The 13,785-nt window shown below is 35.6% G+C and overlaps 2 protein-coding genes across 3 annotated transcripts in view; both read right to left on the bottom strand.

The window, feature by feature from the left end:
- Positions 1–13,785, bottom strand: part of LOC125814973 (zinc finger CCCH domain-containing protein 19-like) — a 61,248-nt gene that overhangs the window by 28,470 nt on the left and 18,993 nt on the right.
- On the bottom strand, positions 5,315–7,941 carry LOC125816849 (zinc finger CCCH domain-containing protein 44-like). Of its 2 annotated transcripts, XM_049496492.1 has the most exons (4): positions 7,838–7,941; positions 7,198–7,277; positions 6,144–6,331; positions 5,315–5,507 (listed from the first exon to the last, which is right to left on the bottom strand). In XM_049496492.1, exons 1-4 carry the CDS (start codon positions 7,939–7,941, stop codon positions 5,454–5,456), a joined length of 426 nt encoding a protein of 141 aa, XP_049352449.1. In that variant the 3' UTR covers positions 5,315–5,453. The 2 variants fall into 2 exon arrangements, 1 of the variants encoding a protein (XP_049352449.1); XR_007442243.1 differs by lacking the exons at positions 7,198–7,277; positions 7,838–7,941 and having other exon boundaries at positions 5,400–5,512; positions 6,144–6,284.

The raw sequence follows: 13,785 nt of genomic DNA, 5'->3' as shown, positions 1-13,785 counted from the left end.
TTTGTAATTTATCAAGTTTAGAAATTCCCCTTTTAGTGATCGACATGTCAAAATTGGGTCTTTTGGAAAAGCTGGATCAAAAGTCTAAGGTTAAAAACCTCTTCTAAAATATTTCCTTAAAGGTATTTTCACTCTAAATGCTTCGGGCGATGATGAAAAGAAGAAGAATTTATTAGGTGTTTGGTAGGATGGAAAACCTTTTTCTGAAAGAAAATATCTTTTCTAGAAAAAACAATTGATTTCTTAATTATTTTCTTGTATTTGAAATATAATTAAAATATATTATCGTAAAAGTATTTGTATATATCTAAGACCTATGAGGATAAGGTGGATAAGGTAAAGGGGGAGAATATGCATAACACAGGGAGATAAGTTGCATTAAGTTGAAAAGAGTACACCATATACCCCTTGATCCATTCTCATGAATCATCATATGATATAGGGTAAGAGCAAATGCAACTTCAAAATGCCTTCACCAGGCTTTCTTGAAACAACTAGAGCAGTCTGAAAAAAGTCTTAACTGGCTGTAATACAAATTACAAAGCTAGAACTGAATAGTCTTTGTAGCAACTAAAATCAAAATACCAAAGGAAAACCTGCAACAGATAGAAGCATCTTCCCTCCATTAGAGACGGGCTACCAACGTTCTCCAAGAAAGGTTTGACAACATCAATTCGACCAAGGAAGGAGAAGATGGGGAGTTGCACATAACATCATTACATCTACTAACAACCGGAGCAAGATGCTCCATCTTCCTGTTCAGATTTGAATGGCTCTACCTCTTCTGGAATCACTACAGGATTAGTCAACAGCTTAAATGATAGGTACCAAGGTTGCTGTAGGATGTGTCTTTTCTCCAGAGCCTGCGTAAGCGTAAACACCAAGTGGGTTAAGGAAACACTTCTCTTTCTTTGCAGAATGGACCAGGATGAAGAACAACGAGACAACAGTACACACAAACAAAATTAGGGCATGAAGGATGAGATGATAAAATTGGTGTACAAAGAAAGTCATGCTGGTGACCAAACACAAAAGCTAACTTCCGAATCTGAGCTAAATTTCCATCCTTGGGACTGGTTTGGTGTTCTGTCAAATACTATTAATTAAGTCACCAAAAAGAAAAACAAAAAAAAGGATATTGATCTCTCCATCCTTTCTCATTTGCACGATCAATGCGGTTCTGCAACAATTGCAGCTCTTGAGCAATATTCTGAATTAAAAGTGAAAGTGTCATCAGATATTTAGATGTTACCCAAGTATATTGATTAAAGATAAAAATAAACAGGTCGCTAATATTTTCATGTTACTGATATGGAAGCTGTAATCAGTTTACAGCATTTGATCTATGTTGCACGATAATATTTTGTATAATCATATGCCAATGGAGTAAAAATTCGTAGAGCTAAAAACTACCTGAATTAACAAGAAGTTCCTAAGGAAATAAATTATCCAAATCTAAAAGTAACTTGGTAAGATTGAAAACATACGTGCTTTGTGATGTCTTCATGAAGGATTTCAGCCTTTTGTTCAAGCTCCACCTGCAAATAGGAGAGTAAGTTTTATAATAGTACTAATGGAATTGGAGTTCAGCTGAATCATTAACCGGAAAACTCGAAGAATTGAGCTTATATCTTTTCAGAATTGTAGAAGAGTAAAACAAAAGCATCAACCCTCTAATAGCTCAATGAGCTAAACCATTTAATAGAGGTGACACACAATTCATAATGGTGTCGGAGCAACCAAAAAAAAATTGATTTGAGCCTAATTGAAAACTCCCTCATGGCTCAGGGAATATATCCATGCCGACAAGCGAATTATATCGAAGTATTCCCTTTCTAGTAGCTTAAGATTTTAAATGAAGTGGTACGAATTCAAAAGGACACTCCATATATAGAAAGAAGGGAACTAGAAAAGCACTGTGTTAAATTGGTAAACAGGAAGATACCCCCAGTATCTCCCACACTAGGCAAGAAGTGCACTGATCCACATAACCCACTATTGAATCATGTTGTTTGGCTGATCAGCGGTAGTGTTCTAGATGAACCCATTCACTGTTCAGTTATACTCTATTTTGCGACCTTTCCAATAATGCAATTCTAGATTGTCTTATGCTTTTGGAGAAAAAGAATATTCAAGTAACATGCGGATGATGGGAAAACACTTCTTTTGAGGTGGCAATGTAGAGTTTGCTAAAAAGAAAAGATGACAATGGGTTTCAGAGAGGAATGCATTTATTTAAAATGGAACACGATGATAAAGGCATGCTAGCAGGCACTGTTACTTGGTGAAGCCAAAACTGAGGACACTATCTAGTACATGGAATATTTAGTGCTAGAGACCATGACTTAAGAAACTAAACCATCAACTTGTTCGCACTACAGTGAGTCATTTTCCCATCAACAACTACAACAATATGGGACAACCGGACAAGGATTAGAAGAATAAGAGGATTGAGAATTCACTTGGCCACACCAGTATTCTCCCTTGATCAGAGTCCTTTCTAAAACTGGTTAAGAATTGAGTGCCACAAACCCAGCCAGGTTCTACTAGATCCTTCCCACCAGAGGGGTCACATGACAGGACATGAAGGATACATGAATATGACCAAGGGTAGTCACTCTTAGGGGAAGGATGAATCCTAGAGCAAGGCAAGAGAGCATGAGGTAAGTTGCAAGTAGCATGCTGCCTGAAGAGCTAGCATCCACTCAAAATCCTTATTACAAGCTCTACGGATATATAGCGAAAGAGAAATTGGGTTGTTCTAGAGGCAACCAGAACTTGCACCGAGCAGTGCCAACAGAGAGATCACTTTTTGGACAAGTCATTTTTTGGGGGTATATTATGCTGGAAATGATAGTCAAAACATATTAAAGCTTGAACTCATACAATAATATCTAAACTATGTTTCAACATAATAGTTATGTCAAACTGCAAGCAAAGAAACCTTACAATTGTTAGCTTTTTCAGCAAACCTGCTTTCACCTTCTCTCTAAAAACATTACATTCTTCCTGAGAAACAGAAGAAGATGTCAAAATACATTGAATTTCGGTTAACAACAAAAGCTTAGAGTGAAACCTATTTTAACGCTACTAACACCAAAATCTGAGACAACCAATGACAAAAACTTCTCGAAAAAAAAGAAGAGAAAACCTTTTATCTTTTAAAAGAGCAAATAAAAAATAACCAACATCCAAAAGTAACAACTTTTTTGCAGTATGCTTTGAGAAGTTTGGAATATAAACTAAGTAAGGAGCGACAAGTATTTGTACATGGCAAAACTTTGATCAAGTGTTGTGTATTTTTGCCCCCTCAAAATGAGCAGTACTGTAGACTTCAGAGCAGGCATACAAAAATATTCACAACTGTTTGCTATATATATAGTTGATTAGCTGAAAAATCATGTCAAATTAAAGGTAGAGTTTGCATAGACAGATGCCCCCAAAAGATGAAGTAGGTTACCTCAGAAATCTCAGCATCTGAAAGCTTGGTCAAGCTAACATCTCCAGCCCTATTGGATACTTGAATTGAACTTCCGCTGTTGCACGTATCGCTTGATCCAAGCTTGATCCCTGAGAACACTCCGTAAACAAGAACGATGTCAGTTTGAAAGCAAAATTGGTGATCAAGATTAAGATTTCAATGGGAAGTAATGTTCTATATTAAGACTTGGAAAATGAGAATAAGATTATGATCATTGCCTCACTCTCTCCATCCAATTTACTTGACCTACTTGCTTTTTTTTCTTCAAAATTTACTAAGCTTCTTTAATAGACCAATTATCATAATTCATCACGTCACATCATTTCATCAACATATTCCACTCTATTCACATATCAAATTTCTACTTCAAAATTTATCAAAATCTTATTTAATTTATATTATAGTAACCTATTTTAAATTTTCTCTAAACCTTTGAAGCTAGTCAAACTACGTTTTCTACTCATCTTCTTTGGGTTGGAGAGAGTAACCTTTTTAGTTTAGCAACGATCATCCTCCATCCTGAGAAGAGTGGTATGATCCGGAATCAACTCATTTGATCCTCTATGTGAATTGCGGCATCAACGTCGTATTATTTTAAAAATAGTATGTACACATTTGAAAACTAAATATTCATTACAGCTAATCACAAATATTATGGTAAAAAAATCTAACCAAATTATTTTAACACATCCTAGTCAAAGAAAGAAACAATATGACTCCACAAATAGTAATAGTATTATACAACATGGGCAGACAAAGTATAATATGTTATAAAGAAGGTTTATATAATCCAGAAAAATATAGAGGATGCTAAGAATAAACTCTTAGCTCAATATAAACAACACAACAAATACTAACCCAAAGGAAATTCAGTTCAGGGAAAGATGAATAAAATGAGTTACGATTTTCAACGTTTACTTCATGTGCTTGATTAGATTATTAATGTCATGATAACCACATAAGTGTAAACAAAGTTGGTTGAGAAAACATAATCATTTATTTTAGAAAAAAACAGGTGTTCTGGCTAATTGATGTCCAATAATCTAAAAACTCTATATGGAAGACATGAGCTTAGTGCAGCATTCAGACATATTCACAGCAGCCCAACGAGGGATGCTAGACATTTCAAGACAAATCAAAGAATGAAATCATTTGTTAAAACAACCTGTAATTTGCATAAGCTGATGAGAGTTACACTGCTCAGAATCACGTGGATCTAACTTGACCCGAACAAAACTTCCTATAATCTTGGTTTCAATTGACTCAGGTTGTTTGATCAACTCCATTACCAAGCTCTTCTTCAGGTAAATGAGATTGATATTTTCAGGAATCAAGGCTGCAAATTGACTTTGTGCTGCAGTTGAATACCAGTTTGAGGATATCTTGTTTTGTTCAACTTTTACCTCAGCTTTAGGAGCCACCAATATTTCTGTGTCATCGTCTTCAAGATCATCATCAAGCTCATCATTTTTTAATCGTTCCTCATTATCAACAAAATGGCTTTCGAGGAGGCTTAATATTTTGCATCTGTTTACCATTTTCTTCCCAAAAACAGCTTCTAACTGAACATCACAAAGGATCCTTGTCTTTTTAACTGGATGGATAAGGCTATGATCTTCTATATATTTAGTTACTATCGATGACACATCATATTTCGATAATTTTTCTCTGGTATCTTGACCAATAAACAGCAGAAAGTCAATTAGAGCTTTTGATCCCCATCCAACAAATTCTTGTTTCTTTGAATTGTTTTTACTTTGCATCTTTGTTTTCAGCGGTGTGCATCTTTTCTTTTTAAGCCTTTTTGTCTGAGGTTCTCCATCACCGAAATCTTCATTGTCCGAAGAAAGTTGTTCATCCTCTTTCTCACAACGTTTATCTGAATAAGAGTTAATTTGGCAAATCTTCTCCTTGTCTAGTTGAGCCTTACCAGCCAGAAGTTTATTTTTATCAATTCCTTCTTTTGTCTTTACTATCTGATAATACTCCCTGAAAAGACCCTCGTATGTTTCGTGATCTCTGAGGTCTACACTTTCCTGGAAAGCAACAATTGTTCATAGGAGAAATGGAACAGATGACTCATCAACTAGAGGAAAAATAAAGCAAATAAGAAAATAGACATATCAAGCAATACAAGAAAGACAAATCTAACTGACTATTGCCAATAAGATAATAGTGATAAAAACAAAACACATAATCTCACATGATAATATCCACCCATATTTACAGGAAGCCTAGAAGAGATGAAACTTTTAAAATTTCCATAAAATACAGCAAACATTGAAAATTGAACAAGAAACTTAGTCTTTTTACATTTATAATCTTTCACTTTTTCTGATCACAAATGAATATTTTGTTTTAAAGAGAAACAGATAGCACATCTCATACTCTCCTGCTGTCAAACTTGTTGCCTCTCAAGGTTCTTTAAATACATGGCTTCATTTATCTGTCTATCATGAATTTTAACATAATTATACATCAATGTTGTAAAGCGTCATGCTATTAACTTTCAAGTTGTTTTCCTTGGCTAGTTCAGTTAATAGTTTCCATGACAGTTCTCTTTGGATTTGAAAATAAAAATTTCCAAAACAGTAAAGTAATTAATTAGTTAGTACTGAACCAAAAATTACAGTTTTAGAGTAACCAAAATAATCATGCATACCCCATCAGAATCAATATTCTTGTCTTCTTCCACATGCAATGCGAGCTTTAGGCAGTTATTGCATAATCCATTCTTCCCTTTCAGATGGACAAAATCGATTCGACCAATGCAGTGAGAGCATGCAGCTCTATCACAACAATAACATTGATAATATGATTTTCCATGGCAAATTAAGCATGTATGCCGTCCTGGAACACAGCAAAACTGGAGTTACTTTTCGCCCAACAATTTTTATTCTATGAAAGGAAAAAGCAATACATGACCAGTGAACTAACAAGACAAAACAAGCCAACAATATTTTTTTTATTTTTTTTTTATGACAAGGGAAACCTGCAGCCGCTACCCTTTGGGTGCGCATAGGGTAAAACCCCCGCTTCTATGCAATAGCTCGCAAACCACATAGGAGAGGTAACCTGCACTAGGCAAGCCCGGCACGACGAGCTTGACCCAGAAGGCAAACCCCTTGCTTTCGCTGGCAAGGGGTTTCGAACTTGAGACCTCCAACATGAAAGTCCCAAGCCCAAACCACTGGGCCACCCCGAAGGGTACAAGCCAACAGCATTAAAGGACTCAAACTTAAAATATTTGAATGCAATCTACATTAAAACCAATTGGGGTGTGGCCTTCCGTGAAGCCTGTGTGAATGCAAACATTCTTCTTACAATGAAATGTATTCACAATGAATTCTGAAGTAAAATCTTCCGCCTCCCCATCCTGATGTATTTTCCTAACTTGACTTTTGGAGTCATAACTAAGAGAAAAGTGTATAAGATCAGTTGTTAAGTATTTGTTTTTGAGAAGCACGTGAGATCATATATTAGCTTTTATTTTATTAAGGAGTGGACTAAGGAAAACTGTTTTGACCTGGGTAAATGTGGTCTGACAAAATATTTAATATGTATAAAATACATAGAACTATCTGTTTACTGAAATTAAACTCCAGGGACTGAACAAATATGGAAGTAAAACTTTCTTTATTTTAGAACCGAAAAAGTGTATATTGATATTTAGAAAGATGCAAAGTCATTTAAAGGATAAATATTAAGAGGCTTGCCACAAATCCAATGTTTATCACTTGTCCAAACTGAGTCATCTTTCTCCACACATGCAGGGTGATAAGCTTTCAAACATTTCCTGCAAAATCAAAAATATATTATTTAGTAGAAGTCCATGTAAAGAAAGAATCACCAAGTCACAAGGTGAACGTCAGCAACAAAGGTAATCAGTCACAGCGCACAGTGAACTTCCTTCACTCATTGAGTTACGAAAAAGAAAGGAAGGAAATTGCGAGTAAATGAACCCCACCAAACTGAATTTCATTTTGTACAAGGATTGTGTAGTGAAAATTACTTACATTTGTTAAATTAGAAAGCTTGCTTGTCATTACTTAATTATAGACTTTTTTATGCTTCATAAACGTCAAGTTGACATCAGTGAATCTACAGATCTGGGTTTCATGGAAATCAACTTGACATTAGCAAATCTATAAACTTTGTGTTCTATCGAAGTAAATGTTCCCCAAAATCCAGGTGAAAACCACCAAGCAAAGGGGATATTTTGACCTTAAATTGGAAAATGCGTCCTTTTCGAGCCAGAGAAAGAAATTAAAAATGTTTCAAAATGATGACCATGTTTTTAGTTATTCCATCAAATATACCAAAAATAAAATTGATTTTTTTAGCAAAACGACTTACCCATAGTCACAAATCATGAGCTCTCCACCATCTTTACATTCAAAGCACCAATCTTCTGCAAGTTCTTCTTTGTTGAAAATCTTCTTGCCCTTCTTTGTCGCCATTTGTAGCAAAGACCCACTTCACTATAATCAAGAAAATTCCCATGTTTAGTTCAAATGATCAAAAGTAAAATGCAGATATGGCAATTGTTTGGTGTAATTTTTTTTCCCTTTTAAAAAAAAATAGGGCAAAATGGTCTGGTGGACCCTTATACTTGTATGCGTTTGTATTCCGAACCCTCCTACTCAACACTTTGTCAACTAAATTCTTAAACTCGTTAAAACACTATATTTTAAACCCTTTTCTCATCAGAATATTGTGTGTGTAATCCAATCTCTTACACTGATCCAATTACCAGTAATCGAAAGGATAATATCAACTAGAAGGATGAACCTCGAAAGAAGAAGATAGTTATATCAGGGCAATTCCGAGATAAAAGTTAAGAAAGAACAGAATAAAAGAGAGAAGAAGAGAACTATTATATATCATTCAATGCCTTAACAATTGTATTAAATCTCTATTTATAGAATTGAATTGGAAGCTAAAGCTACAAGCTAACGAAATAGCTGCTCTAACAAATTCTAACAAACAGTGAACAGTAATTACTGTTGTGGTGACTAATGACCAGTAATAACTACTATTTAATATTCCTAATCATCTAAGCATTGTATCATACACATGTAATTCCATGTCATTTTTCAATGACACGTAAGAAATTAAATATTAAGAAAATAAAAAATCAAATATTTAACTTTGAGAAAATGGTCTAACCCCCCCCCCCCAACCTATACCCGAAATCCCAACTACACACTCCAACTTTACGAGTGTCCTATCACCCACCTGAACATTTTATTTGTCTATTTACTACACACTTGAGTGCTGACCTGTCATAGGAGGTGAGAACACCTCCTCTAGGCGCGTGAGAAGAGGCAAAAGTGTACTTCTCCAACGGTCATCTTCCCCAAGTTAAATAAACCATTTTTCCTTCTTCCCCACCATTAACCCTTGTTCCTTTTTTAAAAATTTCACGATTTTCTTTCAATTTAAGGTAGGTTTTAGTTGTTTATGTTCATTTCTACTTTAAATCTTGAAGTTAGGATTTGTAATTTGCTCTAATTTCTTATTTAGGGTCTCTAATTTGAATTTTAAATTTTCTCAAAATTCGTTAAAAATGGCAAATGAAAACTTGAATACGCTTTGTATGGATGAATCAGACATAATATTTCACACAATGTTGCTCTTAATTTCACGAATTAACAGAAACCCTAATAAAGCACAAACTCGAAATAAGGGACAAAGAACTAACCTTTACTAAATCAGTTGATAAACTACGTAATCAAGTTGAAAATACACACAAAAATGCTTCGATCATCACCAGAAATGCTTCGATTCAGATGGAGAAAACGAGATGAAAAGCTTCTCTTTGGCGGGGTTTTGATTTGTTGCAAAGAGGAGAGTGGGTTGAAGAAGAAAAAGAGTGTATAGCGGGTGATTTCGAAGAAAAAAAAAGAATGGATATGGTGAGTGATTTATTTGAAGAAGAAGAGAAGAAAGTTTAAGGTTAGGGGTGGGAAGAGTGTTGGAGAAGAACAAGAATTGGGGTGGGGCGGGGCGGGGGTGGGGTGGGAGAGGGTTAATGAAGAAATTAGCTTTATAATAAAAATAATATTTTTAAATAAAATATAGTGTATTTATGCGCTTGGAAGCAAGTGTATTCACACATTTTTCAAACTCAGCAATATTTATGCCACATAGATTTGGTCAATGGTCAGAGGAATTTCAAATATTGTGTTTTAATAAGTTCAAGGGTCCGGCTGATAAAGTATAGAGTAAAAGGATTCAGAATACAAAGTCATACAAGTATAAGGGTCTATCAGACCATTTTGCCAAAAAATAGCAGGCGAAATGGTCTGATGTGTATGAGTTTATATTCTGAACCCTTACTTGACTCTTTATCAACTGAACCCTTAAACTTAATGAAATTCGATATTTTAAGCCCTTTTGACTATTGACCAAGCTTACATGGCAGTTTATTTATTGAGTTGGCACCAACACGTGATTTCACAGGTAGAAGGAGCGTGAACTCCAAATTTTGGACTAAAATAATGTTTTTCTAAAAAAAAAGACCAAAAATAAAAGAAGATTAAAAAAAACCACTTCTTTCTTCTTTCCCTCCTAGCCCACCCCATTTCTCTTTCTCTCTCTAATTACCATTAACTTCTTCCCCATTCAACCCCCATTTCCTTTTTTTTCTCCCCTTCCCACATCTCCAATTTCTCTTTTCTTTCCTTTTTTCATATTTTATTTCTTTCTAGAGAAACAAAAATGTGTTGTTATGGTAGATCTATTTTTCTGGGTTATTTACAATTCATAAGGTGATAAGATTCAATAATCTTGAACATTGAAAACTGACTGTTGAATGTCTTTGTGAAATTAGATGAAATGTATTATGTAAAATTGTGTACAAATATTGTGATCTATTGTGATATTTTAATGATGATTATTGGTATTAATGGAGAAAAGAAATTTATGTTGGTTCAAATGGATGATGTAAACGTTGGTAAAAAAAATACGATTAAGAGTTATGAATGTTAAAAACTTTGAGAAAAAATGAATTATGATTTTTAAAAACTTGAAGAGCCTGGTCATAACTATAGACAAAAATCGGACATGAAGAAGGAAAAAAAAAAAGGTGAATGGAGATGGTGTTAATGGTGGTTGTGGGTTTAGGAAGGTATGGGTAGGTGAGAGAAATAACTATTTTATTTTATTTTTGTAAATAGAAGATTTCTTATTTTTGTCCTTTATGGAATAACATTTTTGATTAATAATTTAAAAATATTTATGAAATAATTATGACATAGAATTATTATATCTGACGTGGATATGACATGTCATTTGTGCAAGAGAGAGTGAGCTCCACACATGGTTCGAGAGGTTTAAAAGTCTCATTTTAATAGAGTTTAAGGGTTCAGTTGACAAAAGGTCAAGTAAAAGGATTCAGAATACAAACACATACAAGTATAAGGGTCTATCAGACCATTTCGCTGAAATAATATATACATTAACAGAAAAAGAAAATCAAAGCTTGATGATTAGCCCGGAGAATGAAATACCCATTAACAAAACACAGCAGAAAAGCAAGTTCTCTTAACACAAAATTCTGAAGAAATCTCAAGAATCATAAATTTTTTTTATAGATTTTCAAACACTTCTAGCACCCATTGACCTAAAACATGAATGTCGTTTTGATCAAGTGAAAGATGTCATAAAAATCAAAATAAGGAAAAAAAATCAGCGTTGCTGGTCCAACATAGACGCAAATCACTACCTTCTTCAACAAAAAGCTGAAAAGTTTTGTTCAGCGAAACCATGAACCATTGAAGAGACAATTGGGGTAACAAAAAAAGAGAGAATTGGGGGTAACGAAAAAAGAGAGGATTGGGAGTGTGAGAAATATATGGGAAAAATATTATTGAATTGTGTATCTAAATAGTTACATTGAAACCCTATTTATAGACACTACATTGGAATCCTTTTCCAACTAGGATTCCTATTCTTATTCCTATTCCTATTCCTATTCTTATTCTAAGTAGGAAATACTTATTTATATTCTAACACTCCCCCTCAAGCTAGTGCATACAAATCATATGTACCTAGCTTGTTACAGATGTAATTAATACGAGGACATGTGAGGGACTTGGTGAAGATATCTGCAAGCTGATCATTTGACTTCACAAATTTCGTAACAATATCTCCCGAGAGTATCTTTTCTCTGACAAAGTGACAGTCAATCTCAATGTGCTTAGTCCTTTCATGAAACGCTGGATTTGATGCGATATGAAGAGCCGTTTGATTATCACACACAAGTTCCATCTGATCAATTTTGCCAAATTTTAGTTCTCCCAGCAACTGTTTGATCCAAACTAGCTCACAAGTTGCTGTCGCCATTGCTCGATATTCTGATTCTGCACTAGATCAAGCAACCACATTCTGTTTCTTACTCTTCCACGACACCAAATTACCTCCTACTAAAACACAATATCCGGATGTCGAACGTCTGTCAGAGGGTGATCCTGCCCAATCAGCGTCTGTATATCCAATGATATGCTCATGGCCTTGATCCTCAAAGAGTAGTCCTTTACCGGGAACTGACTTTATATATCGCAGAATACGAACAACTACTTCCCAATGACTATCACAAGGGGAAGTCATAAACTGACTTACAACACTCACAGGAAAAGAGATGTCAGGTCTAGTCACTGTGAGATAATTCAACTTTCCAACAAGCCGTCTATACCTTTCAGGATTACTAAGTGGCTCCCCCTGTCCTGGAAGGAGTTTAACATTCGGATCCATAGGAGTGTCAATAGGTCTACATCCCATCATTCCTGTCTCCTCAAGAATGTCTAAGGCATACTTGCGTTGAGAAATAACAATACCTGATCTAGACTGAGCCACCTCAATACCTAGAAAATACTTCAATCTGCCAAGGTCTTTGGTCTGGAAGTGCTTAAAGAGATGTTGCTTCAAATCGATGATACCATCTTGATCATTACCGGTGATAACAATATCATCAACGTAAACAACCAAATAGATACATCGACTTGGTGCAGAATGCCGATAAAACACAGAGTGATCAGCTCCACTACGAGTCATGCCAAACTCCTGAATTACTGTGCTGAACTTCCCAAACCAAGCTCGAGGAGACTGTTTCAGACCATAAAGTGGCCTACGCAATCGACATACAAGGCTACTAGACTCCCCCTGAGCAACAAAACCAGGTGGTTGCTCCATATAGACTTCTTCCTCAAGATCACCATGTAGAAAAGCATTCTTAATGTCCAACTGATGAAGAGGCCAATGACGAACGGCAGCCATAGATAGAAAAAGACGAACATATGCTATTTTAGCCACAGGAGCGAAAGTGTCACTATAATCTAGCCCAAATATCTGAGTATACCCTTTGGCAACAAGGCGAGCCTTAAGTCGATCAACCTGATCGTCTGGACCAATTTTGACTGCATAAACCCAACGACAACCAACAGTAGATTTACCTGCAGGAAGGGAGACAAGCTCCCAAGTACCACTCTTATGTAAAGCAGACATCTCATCAATCATAGCCTGCCTCCATCCAGAATGAGAAAGTGCTTCACCTGTAGTCTTAGGAATGGAAATAGAGGACAAAGACGACACAAATGCATAATGGGGTGATGATAGACGATGATAACTTAAGAAGGTATAATGTGGGTTAGTATTTCGAGTGGATCGTATACCTTTTCGAAGTACAAGCGGTTGGCTAGGAGGAGGCAAGTCTGCAGTAGGAGCAGGGTCTGGCGCATGACATGAATCATCTGGGACTAGGGTTGGACGTGGACGGCGATGATAAGTTAGTAGTGGTGGCACTACAACTGGAGATGTAGAAGTAATTGTAGATTCCTCAAAGGTTGGCATAGGTAAAACCTGAGGTATGGGTAAGACCATAGATATATCAGGATGATCAGAAGATGTATAGTAAGGTTGAGACTCAAAAAATGTAACATCAGTGGACATAAGGTATCGACAAAGATCATGTGAATAACAACGATACCCTTTTTGAACTCGAGAGTAACCAAGAAAGACACATTTAAGGGCACGAGGAGCTAATTTATCTTTCCCTGGGGCTAAATTATGAACAAAGCATGTGCTCCCAAAGACACGAGGGGGGATAGGATAGAGATGTGACTGAGGAAACAGTATGGAATGTGGAACTTGATTCTGAATAGAAGAAGACGACATTCTATTAATTAAATAACAAGATGAAAGGACTGCATCACCCCAAAAACGCAGCGGAACATGGGATTCAATGAGGAGAGTGCGAGCAGTCTCAATGAGATGCCTATTCTTTCTTTCTGCTACACCATTTT

The sequence above is a fragment of the Solanum verrucosum genome, unplaced genomic scaffold (genome assembly GCF_900185275.1).
Source record: "Solanum verrucosum unplaced genomic scaffold, falcon-dt-bn FXZP01000261.1, whole genome shotgun sequence".
NCBI classification, from domain to species: domain Eukaryota; kingdom Viridiplantae; phylum Streptophyta; class Magnoliopsida; order Solanales; family Solanaceae; genus Solanum; species Solanum verrucosum.
Note: the sequence above shows the minus strand (reverse complement) of the source record. Positions and strands in the feature narration are given on the sequence as shown.

Coding starts and splice junctions, on each gene's coding strand:
- LOC125816849 (XM_049496492.1), bottom strand. CDS start 7,941: ATGGCGACAAAGAAGGGCAAGAAGATTTTCAACAAAGAAGAACTTGCA. Junction 6,332..7,197: donor TGATAAACATTGGATTTGTG/GCAAGCCTCTTA, acceptor GCTGTGTTCCAG/GACGGCATACATGCTTAATT. Junction 5,508..6,143: donor AGAATATTGATTCTGATGGG/GTATGCATGATT, acceptor AGGAAAGTGTAG/ACCTCAGAGATCACGAAACA.